Source organism: Empidonax traillii, unplaced genomic scaffold, assembly GCF_003031625.1.
Source record: "Empidonax traillii isolate 1590-97213 ecotype Southwest subspecies unplaced genomic scaffold, ASM303162v1 scaffold363:size828163, whole genome shotgun sequence".
In the NCBI taxonomy this organism is placed as follows: Eukaryota; Metazoa; Chordata; class Aves; order Passeriformes; family Tyrannidae; genus Empidonax; species Empidonax traillii.
The window spans coordinates 183,356-206,559 of record NW_020955556.1 but is presented as its reverse complement, the minus strand read 5'-3'; the positions used below and the strand labels follow the sequence as shown (position 1 = coordinate 206,559).

The following is a 23,204-nucleotide window of genomic DNA, read 5'->3' as shown; positions in this document are numbered from 1 at the left end:
ATTTCTATGATTTCTTAGTTCAAATTTCTCAGCATAATTTTTTGCTAAATGACTGCATCTCTTCTTTTCCTCTCCAAGCAAAGCATTATTCCGAGTTTACATCTTTAAAATAAGACATTATTTGGGAAAAGATTAATCTCCACATTCCATGATTTGTAGTGCTGAGGAAATTGAAGGTTGGGTATTGTGATGAACATTTAGCAGTAAAAGAGAAACCAGGACCGATTTTTGTGGTAAGGATAGTAGCACAGTCCTGGGCATAGCCCTGGGATTTAAACAATACAAATGGACAGCGTAGAAACATCAACAGCGTGAGAGAATCCAGGACACAGTTTTGTGAAAACATGTTCTGTTTCAATCGAGATGACTTTACTTAAAATGTGATTGGCAGTCCCCCAGAGAGAACAAAGATACTGTTAGACTGCCAGAGACACTATTCTCCTGCAAAGATGCAATCCTTTTACTCATGTGTCATATCTGCATACAGCATCCCTGCATCCACAGTGGGGACCTGGAATGTCTTGCCCTCACAGTGACCTATTACCAGCATGACTAATGTATGACCCATAGATTAAGGCAATTCTTTATGCACATCAGAGAATGACTTTAATTTGACTCTTCCTTAAATAAACAGTGCTGTTATGTAAACTAGCAAGCCTTGTTTCAGTCCTTCCCTGAGAGTTAGAACAGATTGGTGCCTTCAATGGACGACTCATTCTATATGCAAGTAGTTTATTAAATCTTTGCTGAAGGCTTTATAATTTCTATAGCCTACTTTGTATAAAAATGAAATTGGCCAGAGTTTTTTGACAAATAAATTTAAGTTTTTAATTGTATTTAAACTAATTAATTGTTAGCTATTCAGTACTGCTACAGGTCTTTTCCTTTATGCACTTTGTGGCTACTCTGATTATGCCTGTAAATGGTGATGCAACAGCAGGCAGATATAATTTTTATATAAATTATCAGCAGTGATAATTGACTCTTGGGTGAAGGTTCACAAAAAATTCTCGGGAATAGTTAAAATTAATTTTCACTCCTGTTTAACACTCGACATGGCAAAAACTTCAGTGGAAGAATGAGGTTTTTATGCAAATGTAGAGTGAGATACCAGTTTACAGATCTTTGCATGTTAAAAAAAAAATTCTGATCTAAATTAATAAATGCTTATTAGCATGTAGTGATTGCTGCCCTTTCTTTGCTTTGTGAAGATGCATTTCAAGTAATTTGAGACATACAAAGAGCCCCCTGAATGTTAAACACTCGTGGTTAAATGTATATGTAACTAATTAAAATCATAGCTACCTCATGCAGGCTTAGCTGGCCAATTGAGCAGGGATTGGACCAGATGACCTTCAAAAGTGCCCTCTAACTTCAAGTACTCTTCGTCTTGAAGTTTCAAGTTTGGATTCTGACTCTCTTAAGCCTCTTTTTCAACTAGGGAAAGTGGATTTATGTAGAGCAGTTTTGCACAATCTTGCAATGGCATTAATGTCAGAGTGGGAATATCTCAACCGTTGAGATTTCACATCAGTGTCTGAAACATTAACCTTCAAAGAATTATAATGTAATCTGCAAGGAGGTAAATAGATGTTTCTTTTCATATCTACATTACTAGATTTGAAAACTTTTTGTAGTCATAAAAATAAAAGCAGATTTCAATATGCATTTGGGTATAATCTAGGATTTAACAAATTTGTTTTGGACATTAAAAGCTCTTGAAAAATTTAGAGGATATAATCAGAAAGACTTATCCTAAAGTCTCAAGGAGATGAAAAGGACTTTGTCATTATAACTTTCATTAGTATTAATAGCATTGCATAGGTAAAGTCCTGGTCATGTGGATAGAGATGCACCTCAGATTGCTCTGGCTGGTGTGCAGGTTTACACAGAGACACATTTAGACAATAGCATACCCATACTAACTTATGGAATTCTGATAAAAGCTGGAATTCAGTGGCATTTGCCCCTAACTACATTGGCTGTGTTCTCTCTCCTCTGTCTCCCACTAATCTCTTGAAGTATTTGCTGGTTTTTGAGATGTGGAGTGCCAAAACGACTTGAAATGAGAGATTCGCAAACAAATAAGTAGGTATTTCTTTCATGCAAATAATTTCCAAGAAGAAATGGAAGTTTTAGTGACTTTTGGCCACTGTTCAATAAGGTTGTTCTAGATCTGAGAAAACCACTAGACAAACCTACTGCTAATCTTGCACTGTCTAGGACACCAAATTCTGCTAACTAGCTGTTTTGAAGTTTTCTCATTACACTGATGTTCAGTAACACACTGCCTTTATGAAAGAATGCATTTGATTTACTTTTTCTTTTCCATTCAGAAATTTACAGCCTTTTCAGAGAATGAATGTTTAATTGGTTATAAGACAGGAATGTGCCTTTCTATACATAAAGTTTTATTTCTTCATTCTCTTTGCATGGTTTGAAAACATATAATCTTGTGCCTTCTCTTTGCAAAGACTCTATTTAGAAAGGTGTTTTTTTTTCCTTCAAGAGAAAGAACTTGGCTTCAGTTATGCTCCTTTGAATTACAGTTAGAACTTTGAACTCCACACAGCTGAATAAACAGATTTCCCCAATTTAATTATATTGGCCTGTTTGTCAGTACGAGCAGAATACTATGTGGCACATATCCAATTAAAATCCTGCTTTTCACTGTCAGTAAAAGGTTCAGGCTTATGCAGCCGGAAGGAAGAAGTTGGGTTGCCAGTTCTTGACCTGGGAAGCTGAAGCTCCCAGGTTCATACCACTGGTGCTGGGTGGCTTAGGGCGCCTGGAGGCTGCTCTCAGTGGTGTTCAGTACATGTAATGAAGACACAGATTAATCAATCCAAGCTCAGCTCAATGCAGTGCAAGTCTGGCTGCCGCTTCATGCTACACATTCCCTGTGCACAGTCTCAGGCTGCTTCAAGTGTCACTGTACCAGGGAGCAGAGTCTCACATGGAGAGGCCCAGATGTGCTGTGGTTCTGTCCTGTTAGGTTGCACCCATAGGGAAGAAAGGACCCAAACCCTCCTTCATAATTCAGTTGTATTTGTGCAGTTGGTTTACAGCTCCCAAAGCCCAACACGGGAGAGCCTTCAGGCCATCCATTCTGAGCAGGTCCAAGCTGAATGCAGCAGGATAACACTGTAGGAAAGAGTGGGCACAACCTCAGCTGAGATTGCAGGTAACGGAGTGGTGCTCTCAGACTCTGGGACCACTCCTCCCTACACTACTGTACCCATGACCACAGTCAGCTGTGCCTCTTTCAATCTCATGTGCCAAGTGTAAGATGCAGGCCCCATGAGAATCTACTTCTCTGAGCTCTTTCCCACTCCTGTACAGATTCTGGCTGAGTGGGAAAATAAATTTTCTGCTTTTGACCCATTTGTATCCAAGTTCCACCCACTGGTTTAAGAAATTTGTAGTATCATTAAGATTTTTCATATCCAGCAGTGGTCAAACTTTGTCACAGAAGCAGGTCAGGAAAGACGGACACTGGTATTTTATGCAAAAAACAGTTGCCTAGCACTGTTCAGCTGATTACCACTGATATCCTGAAATTAAAATATTCTGTCATATTCTAAAGTAGTTTCTATATTCTCCTCTAGAACTGAAGGCACAGATTTTGAGAAAACAAAAAATCCATTATTCTGACTCCTAACTTGCCTTTTTTTTTTCTTTTTTTTTTTTTTTTTTTTTCCCTGTGCTAAGCAGGTTGAATTAGATCTGCTGTCATCCTGCTCAGTAGCAGAAAAAAAACAGCAGACAGACTTTTTATATTCTCTGGGTTCTGGTTAGCAAAAGTGAAAATGAAAACCCTTGGCAAAAATTTGTGCTGAACTTTCCAAAATCACAATAGGCTCAAGTTCATCAGAGTGGAGAAAAGCTGTGTGACAGTTAGTTTGAATGAATCTAATTATCAGTTGTGTCAGTTATGTGGTGCATCGAATCATTCTTTCCAAGAGAAGTAATGCAACAACCCTGTGTACATAATAAGTGATATTTTGGGGGAGAGTTGCATAAGCTGAGTGACAATTAGATTTGTTTCATAACAGGTCCCACCTGAGGCAGGGAGAGAAAAAATAGGCACGGCAAAGGTGATGAGCACTGATGTTCCTTCGAGTAGACAGAATATGGTATCAACTGTACTAGAAGGAAATGCTGCTCAAGTGAACTGTAACCTCAACTGTTACATGGCACCTTTACTGGGAGTCTCCTTTTATAAAGCAGGCAATTTTTCAATGTTTTGTACAGTATTATTAAAGCCTGAAGTGGGTGTATTTTGTCTCCCAAAAAAGTTACCTGCCAATTTGTATTTTTCAAGGCTATTTCTTAATTTTTTAATTCTTTAATTCTTTATCAGTTCCACCCAAAAGGGAGATGATGATTATGAAGATTACACTTCAAATAAGACTTGGGTTTTGACTCCTAAAGTCCACGAGAGTGATGTGACTCTTATTTTAAATGGCTTGTTGGAAGGATATGACAACAAGTTGAGACCTGACATAGGAGGTACGTTGGTTTTCTTTCTAGACCACTTTGGATTAAGCAGTGAGGAGAAATAATTTTCATGTCATATGATTGCACACAGGAAGCAGAATCCATTCAAAGTAGTTATGAGAATGAAATACAATGCAGTAAAACATCAGAGGCATGAAAAGTAGTCATGAATTTGGAAGCCGACATAACTTAAGATTGCTGAATCTATCCTAAAACATCTAATAAGACTGTTGTTACATTGGTGAATCAGGTTGCCTGTAGTAATCTGCCTGCATAGGAAGTTCTAAATTTAACTTCTGGGGACTGAAAAAGCAAGTTTTTATTTCCTTTTTATACCTAAGTGAGGGTGTTAGAGAATCACAAATAATATATTGAAAAGGAAGGTCAAAAAGACGATACCACAGCCAGATGCTGGTATGATGTGATAAATACAGAGCCTCCAACGGCAGCAGGTCTGCACTGACTGATGCAGCCTGGGCCGTCACTTGCACAGCAGGGCAAGAGGTGATGGAAATGAATGGGGCACAGAGAAAGAGGTTCACAAAAAATAAATGCAGTCAGCCAAGGCCAATCTCCCCAGATGTTTCCCACAGCCAGTATAGGTATATAGATCCAAACCTTGACTCGTAATGGAAGTCTTATCTGACTGAATCACATTTCACAGGAATCTTCCTCTCCGCTGATTAGTGAGGGAACTCAAAGAGAAAAATCTGCCTGAATTGCTCCAAGTCTGTTTGAGAAGCCCCATGTGTGCACAGCACAGGCAGACAATACCTCTGGAGAAGAGGATGCAGCAGTAATAAGATTATAGAAAAAATGCAGGCAGATTTCATGGCTGAGGAAGCACAGGAAAGCAGAGAACAGCAAGGTTAATGAAGGAACCTATTTGAAACAAGTTTACAGAGGCTTGTAAAGCAAGGAATTTTTCACAGTGGGGGATAACATGAGTCTTTAACCTTCAATGTACATATACAGTGTAAATTAGCAGAGGAACTCACCTTATTCTCCTAATCCAAGACTTCAGAAACAGAGAGGAAGTAGACATTCTTAAAAGCAATTAGGAAAAAAAATCATGTTTTAGTCGAGGTTATAAGAATAATAAAGCTACAATAGATTAATTTCCAAATAAATTGATTCTAACAACTGTTCTTCATTTCTGTTTGAGAATCTTGAGTATTAATTTTGCTTTGGGCTCCTGAAATTGCTACTTGCCTGCAGCCACCTCTGCAGGCAACAGCAGTCATGTTGCATTTGGCATTATAGAGTAAAACAAGTGGTCCAAAACATCATGAGAAAAATAAGTTTGCTCTCATTGATAGCGTTTTGTCAGATGTGTTGCTGTGACCTGACACAAAATATACATCCTCTCAGTCAGATATGAGTTGCTCTAAGCTAACAACATTGGTTTCAGTATTTGTTCTCACAGCATAAGGGAATTAGTTCTGATAGAATAAGTGATACAAGAATTTGTCTCAAAGTGTCTCCAGCTAATTTCAAACTGAAGACATTGTTGCAAATTTATATTTATTGTATATGCACATTTAAATGTGAGGCAACCACAGCCATCCAGAACAGGTACTATAGTAATATGACTGTGTTTGACTTCCATGTAGCTGACTTTGACTTTCATTCATTTTAGTGCTTCTTATACTTTTCTTCCAGTTAAACCGACAATAATTCACACTGACATGTACGTAAATAGCATTGGGCCTGTGAATGCCATCAACATGGTACGTAAATGATTGTCAGTTTTCCTTGTTACCAAGTCTCCATCATTTTGACGTTACAAAGCTTCCATTAGTTCTGATGTTGTGCTGTATCTGTATTATTTCTAAAACCTCATTGTAATTATGAATGTGAGGACTATTATGAGGTATAAATCTATACGAGATGGGAAAACTGAGCTCTATACTGAAAGAATGTAATAATAATAGTTTTTAACATACCCACACAGTTTCATGTGCTCTGCTTTCACATGCTTTGGGACAGTTTAACTCCTGTAAAACTAAGCTTCCAGATTGTTACAAAATAAAATTGGTTTTTATAAATTCTGGGATCATTTTCTGTAGTTCAGTTTTTTCATGTGAAATTAAGTAAAACATATCAGGAGCTAGGTAAAATGGTGAGTGCTATGTTTTCATCAGTATTTCTGGTTAACACAACAGGAATATACAATTGATATATTTTTCGCCCAAACGTGGTATGACAGACGTCTGAAGTTCAACAGCACTATAAAAGTGCTCAGATTAAACAGCAACATGGTTGGGAAGATCTGGATACCAGATACATTTTTCCGAAATTCGAAGAAAGCTGATGCTCATTGGATAACAACTCCTAATAGGATGCTCAGGATCTGGAATGACGGCAGAGTCTTGTACACATTGAGGTATTTACACATAACATTAATTTCAGTTTCTCTAAGGAAGCCAGAGAAAGACCCACTGAATTCAGGTCATTTGACACTAACCTGAAGGAAAAAACATTGGGGTTTCCTGTTTATTTATGCATAAAACTTTGAAAAAGGAAAGTATTTAGAAGATAGTCATTGCATGAAATTTATTTTATATTGGCACAATAAAGAATTTTATTTCTTCCTATAGATTGTACTGTCTTGCTCCACAGTTGTCACCTTCCTATATTAAAATGACTACAGATATTTTTTTAGTAATTAATCTTCATTTTCAGGTATGTTTTATTATGTGCCACTGATTTGGTCCGTAATGTCTTTTACCTTTTTATTGCACTAAACTGATAAATTTGAATTTTCCTTGAATTAAGTAGATGGTATAAAAGGAGATACTATATACATCAAAGGTGTCTTATTCTGAACTGATTACAGTTTAGCTAGATGAAGCTCCACACTGCAAAAGCATTTTGTCCCTCAAATATCTTGTGAGAGTAAGGTTTATCATTTCAGCATTGAACATTTAAGGTTTTATCCCAACCTATGGATATGCCCCATTCCACTAAAATTTTCATGAACCTGAAATTGATATGCTCATGTCCAGATTTCCCAGTCATGTGTAGCTTCCCTTTGGAGACAGATTCGCTTTTCAGTAATTAAGTTATGTGTATGCCTACATTTAAGTGTAGCATATGCCATATGTAACAACTCAAATACCATACTAAAAATCACCATATTTCCTAAATTGGAAAATCATAAGTGTTTGAGGTTTGGGGTGTTTTTTTACATGTGATACAATAATTGGGTTTGTGTAAAATATAGATAAATACAGCATTTTGTAAAGATAATCGATAATTTTAAATGAGAGAATAGAATCATAGACATAAGATCATCTGAGTTTTAGACTGAAAGTTTAGAAGAAAATTATACTCATAATTTTAATGAATAGAGGTGAGGCTTTGGTTAAGACGTTCTTTTAATGTTGGAGCTGTCTGAATTACAAAAAGGAGCTTTATTGCAGAGTTATTTTACATTCATTACATATTGCAACACCGGAATAGTTAAGAGAACATTCGAAATTGAAGTCCAATGCAAATCAAAGTCAGTCTGATAAAAATGATCCCAGATCCACTTTGGAAATGTTAAATTTGAACTTGGCTACACTGTTGTCTCTTTGGGTTTCATTACCTTTCTCTTCAAATTCCTCTCATTCTCTAATGAGAGGTTCTCTCATTAGAGGGAGATGTACCTGATAGAACTTAGAAACAGTTTTCTGTTATGAGTGTATACTCATTTGTGCTAGGGAGCCACAGTAAGCACCAGTAAGGATCTGACCTGGATTAAACCACAAGTGCAATGTGATTTTATCACATCTGGGATTCTGTTCTGAAGAGAAGAGAGCTCCAAAAGGGCTGATTGAGTTTTCTCAATCACCTCCTCCCAGGCTGACCATTCTGACCAGCAGGAAATCAAGTATCTGTGATACTCAAGATGATGAAAATGAAAAGAAGAAGGGCAACAGGGAAATTAGATTTGCTCCTAAATTCCTAATGTTTCCCTTTGACTTCATTAACTTGGTGGTTAGTGGTCACAGCATCCCCCTGCATCCCACAGTGTGAGACTCAGGGAGCCATTTGCAGGCACGAACACTCAGGATCCCGGAGACAAACCCTGCTCACAGACTGATTAGCAAAGGCCAGAAACCTACAATTTTCCTAGAGACTCATGGAACAAATAAACATTTTCCCCCCTCCTTTTCCTTTTTTCCTCTCTTGCCCTACCTCCTCCCTCCTTTCCAGAGTTCAGGTATCCCGCTGCTCATGGCAAGGCTGGGACCGAATGAAAAATGGTAGATTTTTTAGCAGGCACATCAGGGGGTATATTTAATCTAATTTTGGATTTCTAAAAGTACATGCCTTCACCTGACCTATAGCACCTATGCTACCTGAGTTATTATGGAGATTCTTCTAATATTCAGTGGAGAGAAACACCTTTTGGTTCATTGTTCTTCAGTGTTAATGTAAATGTCATATTTTGGGATGAAATAAAGTGTATCCTTAGAGCACCTTTGCATCAGCTAGAAGGGAGTCTAGATGGCTGTCTTGGATGCAAATGTCTAAATCTGGACTGCCATCCATAATTTCTGAAATAGAATTTTTGTCACAGAAAATACATTTCCCTAGTGCATTATGGCATGTGGTGACACAAAGATTTGTCACTGGTCATGAGATGACCTGTATATCTACTTATGGATTTGTCAGTCATGAGTAATGCTGCCGTTTCAGATGCACAGGAACAGAACTTTATTACCTTCTTCCGTTACCCAGTCTGAAAAGATGATTGGGCTCTATGTAAGCAAAAAAGAAACAGTGGTTATTGGTAAACATGATGTCTTCCTATGCTTGGAATATTCAAACAATTACATAATTATCAATAATTTACTTCTGCTCTCTCTCTCTCTCTTTCTCTCTAATATTTACATATTTCATAGTCAGGATCCATATTATGAAGAATCTTATTTTGCTTGCCATGATGTAGCTTTCAGGACAAACTTCTCAAGTGCATTCTGTATATCCTGATCTCTTCTCAGGCTGACAATTGATGCAGAGTGTCAGCTACAGTTACACAACTTCCCAATGGATGTGCACTCCTGCCCCCTGGAATTTTCAAGCTGTAAGTAACTTGCTTAAAAATATCCCTTTTCTGACCCACACTGAACTGCTTATTATAAATTTATATTTACATTCTTAGAGTCAGTGAAGATAATGTTCTTAATTAGACATAGCCCAATGGTTTTCATGTTTATTTTGATCTTATTTTCAGTACATGGGTCACATATGTTCACAAATAAAACTGAGGAATGCTATGTAAAAACCCCCCAAATTTCTGGACCCTATGTGATTAGTTTATGTTTATATCTGAGCATAAAAGTAGAAATGTTTACTTTCAGCATCAAAGTCCCATGGCCTTACACTTTCTGTCTGTGCACAGGTGTTTTACACAGGTGTTTATTGCACTTGTTGGACTCAAGTTGGACATTTTGCAGTCAGGTCAAGATGTGAATTCTTGGTCCAGCTGCAGACTTTTTTTGTGTCCAAAACTGAATAATGGGAAAAACTGTATACTATAAGGTCCACAAAAGCGGAAAACCTATTTTTGAAAAATTTATCTCAAATGTGATTTCAATTTGTAATTAATAAATTAAATGTGACATTAAGTAAAAGGCACTACTAAGTAACTTGGGGAAAACATATCCATAATTTATTTGCAATATGCTTCTCCAGTTTTTTTCAGAAATAAAAAATAGTATTTTTACTACCCAAAGTACACCCAAACCCTAGCAATGACTATCAACCAAAGCCTTCTGTATTTTCCATTGCAATAAGATGGCTATCCAAGAGAAGAGATCATTTACCAGTGGAAGCGCAGCTCAGTGGAGGTGGGGGACACCAGGTCCTGGAGGCTTTACCAGTTCGCCTTCACAGGATTAAGAAACACAACTGAGGTGGTGAAAACTACTTCAGGTAAGACAACTGATGTGTTTACCTCCAGGTTCATTTCAGATTTTATTACCAGAATCAAACGAAGAAAGATATCTCTGCTTAGATCTTAGCATTGGCACTTCTCAGTACAATTACAAGCTTTTAACTATCTGTGGAACCATCCAGGCTTTAGTATTTCTGAACAGCTCACAGGAAGGAAACAAGGTATTGCCTTCTACCCATTCCTATCCCCCCAAGAGGTATGTAGGACTGCTGGGAGAAAGCCACTATTGCAAGGGTGTGTGGGCAAGGTGGGCAACACTTCTACACCGCTCCAGTGTAGAAAACAGCAGAGCTGAGCCACTAAATGATAATCTGATACTGACTGGAACATTTTATGATGCCTTCCAACTTCTAGACCCAGAAAGTAGGCCTGTACACAAATGAAATGGGAAGTCCCAACCCCTTTACTACAGAGGCCTCTAAGTTAATTTTGTTCTTTAAAAAAAGACATATTCAACTCTCATTAAAGAGAACAGGCTTACAAATAAGAGCCTCCGATGATTTTCCCACATATTCCTGTTTCCTTGGAAACAAGTAATGAAAATTAAAATGATAAATGAGGAAGTACTCAGCATTCAGTAACAATAAAATTTTAACTCTACTAAGAAGAAAAATATATTATTCTAGAAATATGTATTTTTTTATTTCTTAGCGGAAAGAGAATCAGTGACTACGAGAAAGGAATGTAAAGAGGAACTGCATATTAACATGCTTGTATATGCATGATATCCCTTGTCTTTTATTTCTTACTTTTGAAAAGAAGAATTAAATGTAAGCAGGTTTGGTTTTTTTCAGGTTGCTTCCAATTTTTACCTTATTCTTCTGACAAGTATATTAATTTAAATTCAGACATCTGTGTTAATTCTGGCTTCAGAAATAGCCCCATCCATTTTTTTTCTAAAAGGTCAGCATTGCTGTCCCCGTATGACTTCCCAACTGAACAGACTCTTGAGGGTCAAGTTTTTTTTTCGAGTCTATCTTTCTTAAGGTTTGCCATATCTGAAAGCATAACTTGCCAGAGCTTAAACTGAGCTTTAGAAAGGGCAACTAAAAAGAGTTAAAGTACGAGTAACCAGAAAATAAGGGATAATGTGGGATCTTACAAGTGTTTTCATCAAACCTATTACTGGGTAATTACAAAAGCACAGATATTATAGGCAAGATTGGTTTTGCATTAAATATAGTTTTGTGGATTTATAATATATTTGTTTAAATAATATTTGTTCATTTAATAGCAAGAAAATAATTCGATCTTTTAAGAAATTTAAATTATTTAAAGACAAAGAAAAGCATGAATTTTTATGCATTTAGTTTGATGATAACCATTATGATAATCAGCAACTTAGTAGAGTAAGTCAAGATCTTGAAAACTTTCCTGCAAATAACTAAGCACACAAATTTTTGTGATGCCTCTAATGTCCCTATGAATATATTTTTATAAGTACTGATGACTATTTGAGACACAAAGCATATTAACATCCCAAATCCCTTTTATAATTCCTGTTTGGTAAAATGAAATGAAATCATCATACTCCAAACAATCACTGACTTCCACAGAAACATCACAAGACAAAACATCCTTTCCAGTTGGAGCTAGATGTAATTATAATGAATTGCAGAGAGAAATCTTTGTTCAAAAGGATTAGACACAATGGCTTGGTAGTTAGAGAACAGTGTATAGTCAGAATTATTTTAGCATTAAAATAAGGCTGAGCATGAAGCATTTTTAGGGGAGCTATCTTTTAGAGTGAGTAAGTATGTTTAAATTACCATTCAGTGGTAAAGTCACAAAATAATCTCTGTAACCTGTGAATTGATCAGTCTCAATCTGACAGTTCCTGCACTGATGTTTCACTTCCAGACCCTTTTTATGTACAAAAAAATATGTTTGTAGTACGATGATTAAAAGATATTTTCTTTCACTTTTTTGTCCCTTGGTCTTACATTACTCATTATCTTCCTGCTCTTTTAGCGGAGAAAAATAAATTAATTAAGGATGTTTGAAGATGATGATAGCTCAATGTTCATGACGTGTATAGTGCAGGGATAGTTCATTGAAATAGGTTTAGTTTTGCCTGGAGCACATATATGTCCTAAATAATAAACATATGCTCTAAGGATGTTCTTAGTTAATCCCTTCAATTTGCAAGTGCAATTTCGAGCTTCCCAATCTCCTGTCATTACATAGCATTTTTAGTAACCTGCTTATTTAAGATGCAGTTTTGTCAAGGGAGGTTGTCTCTGTATTTGAGCAGATATAACTGAAAGAGGCTGAGTGGAAGTCAGTTGTTACACACAAGTCTGTGTAACAAGAGCCAGGTAGCATCGATGAGAACTGATAACACTCAAACCCAGCCAAATATCCCATGTAAAAAGCAAATGAAACTAAATTAACACAACCAAGTTTAAAGAGACCTTCCCAGTGAGCTTTAATTTTTATTTTTTTTTAATAATCAAATACAATGGGAGAGTCAAAAAGAAAATGCACTACGGTGTTAAACAAATGTGTGCAGTATGTACAAACTACAGTACATACAGCATGTACAAACTACTTTGCTGTACCTTGTGACTAGAAAATGTTCTACTTCCATTTTTAGATACGTTACCTACACAAGTCCACAAACCCATCCTCCAATGCTGACAACACTTTCTTGCACAGTAGTAGAGTAAAATAATGTTAAGCATGGCAGTAACATTCAAATAATTGCCATTATCATTGTACATTTCTCAAACATTAACTCCCTCATTTTGTATTGTTAAAACAAATTCTTAATTGTAAATAGTGTTTTAACACTGCCATTTGAAACAAGGCATAACTGTCCTCATTTCAACGTACATTACAGAAGCTATAAATATGCCACTTTTCTCAAAAAGTGATACAGTCTATTAAGTCAGTTTTTTGCTACTCTCAAGAAAACTGCATAATTAAGGCTAAAGAGGTATAGGATAAAATTGATGTAAGAATACTTTCTTGTGTCATTTCGTAAATAGAAGAATTTGAAAATATTTCCCAAGATTTAATGCATAAAATACCACAACACCCTTTGTGTGTCTTAATGCTAGTAACTACAAGTGATCAGGAAACTAGTCAGCAATGGCTGTTTGTTCTTTCTTAGAATATAGTTTCAAGAAATGAGAAAATTATAAAAAAACTTGACTATTGCAATTAATGTGTTCTTGTTGATTGTAGCTCAATTTCTTCTACTTTAATCTTGAGAATATGAATTTGAAGAGGAAGTAGAGCCATGCTCTGTAGGTAACAACCAGTGACATGATATTGCTTCCATTTGGAGTGCATAGGTTAAAAAAACCCTGAACAACTCTCTTCCCTTACCTCCCTTAGAAAGTCCTACATAGGGTTCACACCCTATGGGTTCAAATTACAGACAGCAATAACTGTTTGACCTTACTTTACACCCTTTTCTAGTTATGAAAAATGCTAAACCACACAGTCATTAAAGAATTGGAATGATTTCTTTGATTATTTTCTGCTATTACTCAGTAACATTTATTTCAAAACAAAACAAGTTTGAATACTTCCAACCACCCTTGTAAGTTCACCAAAATTCCCTTTCTTATCTCACTGTAGCAAATTACTGGTCCAGAACACAGCTATTAGATTGTTCCAGCTGCAAAGTCCCGAAGTGAAACAGCAATATCTTGGAAGTGCCTATGTTAACTTTTATGACAGCATACTGTCAACTCCAGCTATGTTTGCTCTTGTGCTAAGGATGTGAGCTAAGAAATAAGAGTTCTTGAATAATTCTACTATTTGCTTTGATCCTGGGAAAAGCAAAAGTATTGCTGAATATGAAGAAAAAAAATTTTCTTTCCACTATTATTTTAAAAAAACAAGAATTGTCAAAAACTGTATGACTTGATTTAGAGAAAAAAGAGCAGGCTTTCAGGTATAGATATAGGAAATATATGCTATCCTCCCGTTCAGAGAGAGACAATATATGTCTGGTGACAAGAAAAGTAAAGAACTTCACCAAGAGATTTTATTATTAGTGAATAGTGCAAATAGTAAAAACCAATTATGACTCTGTAACTCAGAGAATTGAAGTGAAAAGGGAAGAAATAAATGATCTGAATATTGGATTATGGCAACCCGTCATTTCTCTGTACTCCTGAACTGGCTCATTTTATACGTCAAGAGCAAATCTCAGCAGTGCCCAGGGTGTCCCCCCACAGAGGGTATGGCATTGCATGCCAGTCGTGCCAGCACGATTTCAGGGCTCTGCCATGGCCAAGACTGTAGCTGTGGAACTCCCTGCCAGGCAGCTGGTGGAGGAGAACTCAGCTGGCACTGGGGGTGGTGGTACCTGTCTGTGTAGGACGATGAACCATTGTGTACTTGCAGCAGTTACCACACCTCTGGAACCTCTTCTTCATGAGATGGCTTTGCAATTAACAGGACCCCCTCAGCATAATGTTGTGCTGGTGAGACTGGTGAGTTTGGAGAGGAAAAATCTTTACCTCATCTCTTTCTCTGTGGCCCACTTCATTCCTACTGACACATCCTTCAAAGTTTTAAATGGATTTTTGTTTCCTGATGTGATGAGAGATTTTCTCTAGGGATAATTAAGAAGGAATGAGTAGATCTGTGAAAAGGGCCAGTTTCTTGTGGATTTGCATCTCATAGTAGAATTCCCTTCTGTCTATTTAACATGTAAATGCCATTTTCAGCAGCTGAAAGCACTTCATAGGTGTTCTCTAAGTCATTTCTTAACCCTTCTTAGGAGGAGGACTGTATGGAATTGCTGATGTTGTGGAAAGCAGCAGCCCCATTATATGTAAATTTCTCTATCTGTCTTTTTGACACTTTACAACTTCTGTCTTAATATTTATAATTTATCAATATTTTCAGAATTTGAATCAAGGACTGCCTGAGATAATATGACCTTGACTTCTCTTAGATGAACAGGATAAAAAGCAATGTACTTCTGTAAGTTTTAACTAAAGCCTAAACAGTACCAGTTTTGAGGCTTATAGAAAAGGGCTATTCATTATTTACCTCAATTTTCAATTACATTTCACAAGCCATTGTAATTCCAACCTCTGGATGGGACTTAAGCTCTATGAGCCAAAATATCCCAATAAGAATATTAGGAATTAAACTGAAATAAGGAAACAACTGAAATAATCTGAGAAGTGTTCAGCATAATATTTGTAGATTGAAGAATGGCAATTATTTTATGCCCAGTTCAGATAAGGACTTTGGATTTAGTGTGTAGAATTAAAGAGAAACTAATTTTCTAATATACACTCAGCTTTTGTAAGAAGATCCTCTAGCAGACTTGTGAGCAAAAATTTTATGCAGAAATGTACTTATAATAATATTTGATTCTAAGACCTTTGAAAATAAGAAAATTCAGGCCAAGATGAAGTTCTTCATAGACAGAGCCTACACTTCAGATTAGGCTAGTTGAATGTGGGAGCTTCATTCCACCTGTACAAGCTAAAATCAAAGATGAACGTATGAGAATTGTTAATATACGTATCTGAACGCAGTGCTTTAGGGACTATCCATGCATATTTTCAGGCATTGGAACGGCCTACCCAGAGAGGTGGTGGATTCACCATCCCTGGAGGTTTTTAAGCAGAGATTGGATATGGCCCTTAGTGCCATGATATAGTAATTGGAGTTGGATCAGGGGTTGGACTTGATGATCTTGGAGGTCTTTTCCAACCCAATCTATTCTATGATTCTATGATTCTATAAAAGTTACAATATAGTATAAAATCAATTTAAAGGAAAAAGTAGTCTTTCAGTAAAGGGCAATGAGCAAAATTATTTTTGATATGGCAAAGCTCTAATTCTGTAATTCATTTGCTCTGGAAATGTAAACTTGGGAGATATTAACTTTTTTCTTCTAGATAAAATTCCTGTTATAGGGGAATTCTATTCCAAAATCAGAGTTACTAGCTCATGCTAAAACAAATAAACAACAAATAAATTGTTTCATGTTGAGAACTGCTTGGAGAACTTTGTTTATGCCTGTATTCATATTTTCAAACAATCACTTGCCTTAAAAAGATGTTCACATAGAAGTGTTAGGATCAAGAAACAAGGAGGAAACTACATCAGTAAAACATGTATTTTTCAAAAACTACCATCAGTCATCTTTTTTGAACTTCTAGAAATAATAAAATGTTTAAAATTGATCTGGCTGGGAACAGTTGGGATGCAATTTTGGAACACGGCTGTCATTTCCACGATAAAAACTTAAAAGTCGTAACAATAAACAAGCCTCCGACTTCAGTAGAGAGAAAAAGAGTAAAAACAGTATTTAAAGGGTCACTGGGCAACTCTTTTTCTCCCACCTGCAGTATGTGCATATGAAGGGCCACATGCTTGCTGGGCAGTGTGGCAGCAGAGCTGAACTAGAAGGGACTCAGCTGCTGGGCACACGCCACGGAGGAGCCGTGCTGATCTGTCTGGTGGGAATGCTGGTTTCTTAAAGGAAACTAGATGGCATTTCCATATGTACATGCCTTCCAGGAAACTCACGAGCCCCCTCAAAGCAAATATTATTTTGTTGGGTGTGAGAAATTAATGCTTGCAATTTTATTGCTTTGCATTTTGTGTTTTGAGTATCCTTCTCTCTTATGGAATCTGAAGTAACATCATGACTGTTTCATAGAGAATCTCTGTAACAAGCTACACATGCAAGGTATGAATGACCACTGCATCATTTCTGCATCTAACCTATCATCTCGCCCTGAAGTCTAGCAACCTCTACAGAAAGATAAAAGCAAAAAGCATTGGAGGACTTTTCGGGGCATTTTAACCTTCTCTGGTGCCTAGCATCTGTCCCAGCCTTATCTCCATGTGGAGTTACAAACACAGCATCTGAATTTCTAAAAAATACTGCAGGAGCCGTCACAAAGGTCTCGCTTTCAGTGACTTCATATTACATCACTGATGTGCAGGGCACACTCCAGCCTACATGGTAAAGATCAATCCACAGCTCCCTCACCATGTTCCTGTGGGACTACAAACGCATCCCTCTCTGGATACCACACAGTGTTTCAGATCTAGAATTGCCAGTTCATTATTAAGAGCTTGCTAGGACATAACATTTTCAAATGTTAAGAGAAGAAAGCCTCAAAAAGACATAACCCATGGGATTCACAATGTCATAACCTCACTTTTAAGAAAAGATTAAGAGGTTTCACTTTCTGGCCTGAAAACGTGCAATGTGATGGTATACACACTGCGACATGGAGTGGAGACTCCCAGGGGAACCTGTGTTGTAGTAGCTGTGAATGTTATCCTGAATGTGCCTATTTGAGAAATAAATAGTTCTTCAAAGGTCTCATCTTGAAAAGAGCAAGCCATTTAAATACCTTGTAGGATTTGGACTAGGGTGATTACATACACCTAGAAGCTCTACCTTTATTCCCATGAAGCTGGTAACTGAAGCTTCAAGATGGTATCTGTAGTCTTTAAAGAATTTTTTTAAATCCTAAGCTTGATCTGTTTGACTTCAAATAGCAACACTGGTTATAAATTATTCATGATTCATAGCTGTCTCTTCTGAGAGATGACCTTCAAACTAAGCATCATCTTCTTCCCTTCAGGCCTGTTGCATGTGGGCCTGTGGCTTATCTTACGCCTGGTATTAAGTGTAATTTTATAACATTATTTAATTGTTTGCCATATTTACTAATTTCTCTCTCTCTTTCTCAATTTCTCCAACATCTCCTACTTTAATTCTACATTTACTTACTATTTCAATCATAGCCTACTTCCTTCTGCTTCAGGGCCTTTATTTCTTTTCTGATTTTAAAAATCCTTCTTCCCCCTCCCCTTTGGAATAACTAAAGACTTACTGGTTTTGAAAGCTTCTTTTTCTTTTCTTCAACAATTTTACTTTCTACCCGATGTCAATAATATCCTACTAGAAAGTTTAACAGGTTAAAAATACATCCAAACACATTTGTCATCTGCTTTCTTTGCATATGAATAACTGTTTCTTCCATTTTATTTCCTCACCAATCACACCTTAGACTATTTTGCAACATCTGCTTTTGCCAGTGGATGTTTCTGCTGTTACCTGTTAACTGTAATTGTGAACAAGATTAATTTGCACATTGTTGAAGGTTTGCACCTGGCTTCTGCAAGACAAAATACTTAATAAACCAGAAACAATTTGGAATCTGCACACAGATCACATCTTGTCCTCAGGCAAACTGATAGCAGGAGGAAGAGGTTAGTGTTTACTGTTCAAATGTAAGTTGACAATAGTGTATTCTAGAAGAATGTCTCAAATTGAAAAACAAATACATTTGTTTTATTTTTGTCAAAAATTGTTCTAAGTAGTCCTAAACACCAACAGACAGAATGAATCCATGAAATCTGTAGCTCCCCTGCAGAAAATTGTCTCCATGCAGTCATGCCTTCTCTCCTCTGGAGAGGAAGTAGAAGAAAACATTAAGTTTTACTGCAGCCTCAGGTTCTGTACTACTGTCTCCTGATTCTGAATAAAATAACTGGAAACATCAGGATCAAAGATTAAATGTAGTATATCCTCAAATTCCTCTTTCCAAATGAAAAGCATTCAGAGGAATTCAAGAATGACCTTTGCTATGCAAGACAATTTACAAAGATGAAAAAGCAAATTTAAGAAGTGTTTTATGAACCACATTAGTCCTCTCTAGTCATTTCAGCAACCAGGTCCTGCACAAAGCTCATTAAACAGTACTAATTTCAAGAGAGTTTTCCAACATATCTATAAAACTAATGTTATTTAGACCAAAAATTTAAATACTTCATTCTTTTTCTCTTGTGGCATTGATCAAATAGACCTGTATATAATTTTTAGTAGCAGTCATTAATCTAGGCCTCAAAGTGTCACCTTTAACTTAAATCCCATTTTTACATCTCACATTTATCTTATTACCCCTGGAATTGCCCACACTCTCTTTTCAGACAAATTCTTTGCACAGTTGTCTAGTAAGTCCAAATATGTAGAGCCATAGTATGGTATAAATATTGTGCTTTACCACTACATAAAACAAGAACAGTCACCATTTGTTTTTTTCCCCCTAGATGCAAAACGCTGAAAATTTCAACATGATAAAATTTACATAGCTTTGACAATTCTTGTGTCATGCTATTTCAGAATTCTGATAGTGTGTTTGATCTAAAGTACCAGAGATGTGTTGTATTTCATGCTTTGAAGTATGGAAATAAAAGTTACTTCCAACTCTTCCTGTAGCAAGCAGGGTTGGATGTTGCCAGCAGGTGGGTATACCATCTGGATATCTTGAAATGGATGAAACATGACAAAATGTATTTCCTGTTTCCTTACATTGGTGATTACACTATCTCAAAATCTGTATTATTATTATTATGGCAATAGGTTAAATACTTAAAATTAATCAAGCCATTACATTAAACATGCACAGAGCCCTGCTAAAGGTGCATAATTTTTTTGAAGCAGACAGCTTTTCTTTACGTATTCAGATAACAACCAGACTTTCAAACGAGCCAGAGACACAGGTGGCTTGACTGTGGCAGGCACAGCAAGATTCCTGACAGAACAGCACCCAGCACGTGGGGTTGCCTGGAAATGGTGATTCTACTTTCTCACCTTACATGAGATTTCCTGCCACCCTCATGTTTTCTCATCTCTGAACTCAATGGACTTTCTAGCACAGTAAGTCGAAGAGGTTATTTAGAAACCCAACCACTCCTAACCATTCAGAGATAAGATGCTGAGCTCTCATCCTTGCTTGATGCTTCCTGCACAGGAGGGGAATGGGAACGAGAGCAGAAGGTTCTATAATCTGCAGATTATTTACACACTGGAGCATAATGGTTCACTCACAGCAGTTGCAACCTATTACACTGTGCTGCTATCACATCTGAACACTAATCCTGCACACTAAAAATCCTCCTATGTTTGCTAATGCCAATGTAGTAGCTTACCCACCTTCAAAAAACAAACAAAAAAGATCAGTTGTTTGTAATTAGGTTGCAAACTAGGAAAAAAATCATGTGGAAGTATATAGGGTCAGTAATGTCCATTTTCCCTTCAGACTTCTGCCATTCACAGATGAAATCTTAGAAACAAGCACACCTAATTTTACATTCAATTCCTCAATACATTTCCACATACTGACATTTTTCAGAAACAAAAAATTCTCAGGCTAAATCTTGTCTCTGTGATTTCAAAGACAAGGTGGGAACAACAGTAATAGATTTTAATTACTGTCTAGTGACATTACATTCTTTCCTCCTATAATTAGAAAATAATGAGAAATGGAACACATTCTGTCAAATGAACTGAGAAAACATCAGTTCAAGTGGAATAAGTGGCCAAGGACTAAAGAAAATCCAGAACTGTTGGGCAGAAAGTCATGTCATATATAAAGAAATTTCATTTGCTTGGATGAGTGTAATGATTCATCTCATTTTGCAGAAGTTTTATCAGCTGAGATTGTCAATTCACAAATGTAAACTAATTGCAGTTCTCTTCTCCATGCTCCCACAGGAAATCAAGGTGTTTGATATCAGACATATTCACACATAGACATTCACCTTACTTTTTAAAAACAGCAGAAGAAAAGCAAATCTCCTTCTCCCATCCCCTCCCCTCCATCCAGCTGTGCAATGCAGTTAGGATTCATCCTTTGGAATGTAAATTGAAAGGCAGGCTTGCAGCTATCTGAATCCCAGAGATAATCTTATATAAATGGACTACAGTGCAACCTTTGTCAAAATCTTAACATTGTTTTGCCTCATTACATAATCAAAGTATAATCATAGCTTCAATTTTTAGGGGAAATCACTCCATCACTCCCTACACTTGCTGTGCTGTTCCAGCAATGACTGTGGCTGGTACAGTCTCTGTGTAATGCCAGCAGCCAGGTAGGGACTGGCATGTCATCCTTGTGCTTCAAGTCTGTTGCAAGCAAATATCTGCAGTGCCATGGCAGATGTTCTTTCTTTGTCCTAAAGACTAAACATTTACAGGATTATATTTCAAATCATGACTTCTCTATGACACAATAGTGATATTTTGCTGCTAAACCTCAGCCGGAAAGAGATTGTTGAGCATTTTTAGGAAAGGAAGAGACTTAATTATTAATTTTTTTTGAACTTTGGCCCTTAAGCATTCTAAAAATCAGTCAGTGAAAGAACAAAAAGTTGTGAAGGACAGAAACTATGAAAATGACATTTGGCAAAGAAGGAGATAAGAAGGTCTCATGGTCAGATATCTAGGGAACAGCATTTTTTCTGGTTTTGCCTTTTCCCCAGGCTTTAATTTCTGGCTATGGGAACCAGTAAGTCTCATATGTATCAGCTTATGATCAGCCCTGTGACCAGATTTCTCTCCTGTCTTGATGAACAGTCACTCACATGCCCAGGGATCAAATACTTCAGCTGAAATTACTTTCCTGCAATATATGTAAAAACATTGCACTGGAGGAGCAAATATCATCTCTTCATGAGATCAGTGACTGGCTTTAGAAGTAGATTAGTACTGAACTACACACACTTAAGAACTTTCTGATCTGTTGGAAGAATTTAAAAAAAAATAGGTCACTAAATTTTATACAGGACAATAATTTGAATAGGTTAAATCTGAATCCTCAGTGTGACAGTTTAGAACAAATATTATATTTTCCTCATGCCACCATAACAGTGCAAGACATCTCACTGAACCACATCTTCAGGCTGACTCAGTACCCAAGCAAGTCACCAAGACAGCAAACTCCAAATATAGAACCTGTCAACGCAAGAAAAGAGACGGGGAGAAAAGCCAAATTAAGATGCATCAGGACAAACCCACCAATCTTAAGATATTTACATGATTTTTCATCCTAGATTAGAGCTGCACTGTACAATGTAATCCACAGTTTGACACTGGCTTGATTTGGGAGAGAGGTCTGATTCCTGTCTCCCATTGTCCCCTTTTTCTGCCTTTCCTGGGGGCAGTAATCTGCATCCAGGCACTGCTGAGCAAAGCAGACACCAGAGCTTTGGTACCATCATCTGATTTGACATGAAAGAGAAAAGGCTTTGTCCATATTCTGTCTTTTTTTGTTTCCTTTTATTTTCTTTCCCCACTTGCAGCAGCGTTTGGGTGACCCTGCTGCCCTCCAGTGTACCAGAAGTACAGAAGGGCACACAATGTGAAGGAAATCAGCTGTTTTACAGGCAATGCCCCACAATCTAATACCATCTACTTATTATTTGTTATTACAGAATAGCTGTATAAAAATGGCACCGGGCCTGACTCTTTTTAGAAGAAGGATCCATTTAGAATCTTTTTGGTCCTGTTTACTATTACTTTTATTGTCTATACTAATCCAGCAGCCTCTAAAGAGCTAGAGAAAATAGGAACCGCCTAGCTTAAAGGAGATCTTTATAGAAATCATATGCTACTACTTTAATGGTGTTTCCATGTACCATGACTAAGCCCTAGAAAACACATCTTTTCCATTAAACTACTATTTCCTTGTTCTTTCTTTTAAAATAAACCAACACCACTAGCTGTGATCTCTGCCTAACAAAAAGGAGACTTTGGCCACGTTAACAGTAAAAGAGAGAGAGAACAAGGATGTATCTATTAGCTATTTATGAGGGAAAGAAGATAAATTCTGCTGCCACTGTTTTTCTTCATTAACAATTTATGAAGTTTATACTCATTAGTTGTAGCACAAAGGTGATGTTGCTTTGGGGATATTTCTACCCTACAAGAGTCAGTTTAGTCCTTCAAAGTGCCCCTCTGATAACA

At 36.9% G+C, this 23,204-nt stretch overlaps 1 protein-coding gene across 1 annotated transcript in view; it reads left to right on the top strand.

Annotated features, from left to right (window-relative positions):
* Nucleotides 1-4,355: 4,355 nt before the first annotated feature.
* GABRG2 (gamma-aminobutyric acid type A receptor gamma2 subunit) overlaps nt 4,356-23,204 on the top strand; it is a gene marked incomplete at its 5' end in the record, with an annotated part of 31,175 nt that continues 12,326 nt past the window's right edge. The window contains 5 exons of the mRNA XM_027892690.1: nt 4,356-4,512; nt 6,163-6,230; nt 6,666-6,886; nt 9,495-9,577; nt 10,291-10,428. Of these exons, the coding sequence (XP_027748491.1) occupies nt 4,356-4,512; nt 6,163-6,230; nt 6,666-6,886; nt 9,495-9,577; nt 10,291-10,428 (667 nt within the window). The remainder of the gene's footprint in view (nt 4,513-6,162; nt 6,231-6,665; nt 6,887-9,494; nt 9,578-10,290; nt 10,429-23,204) is intronic.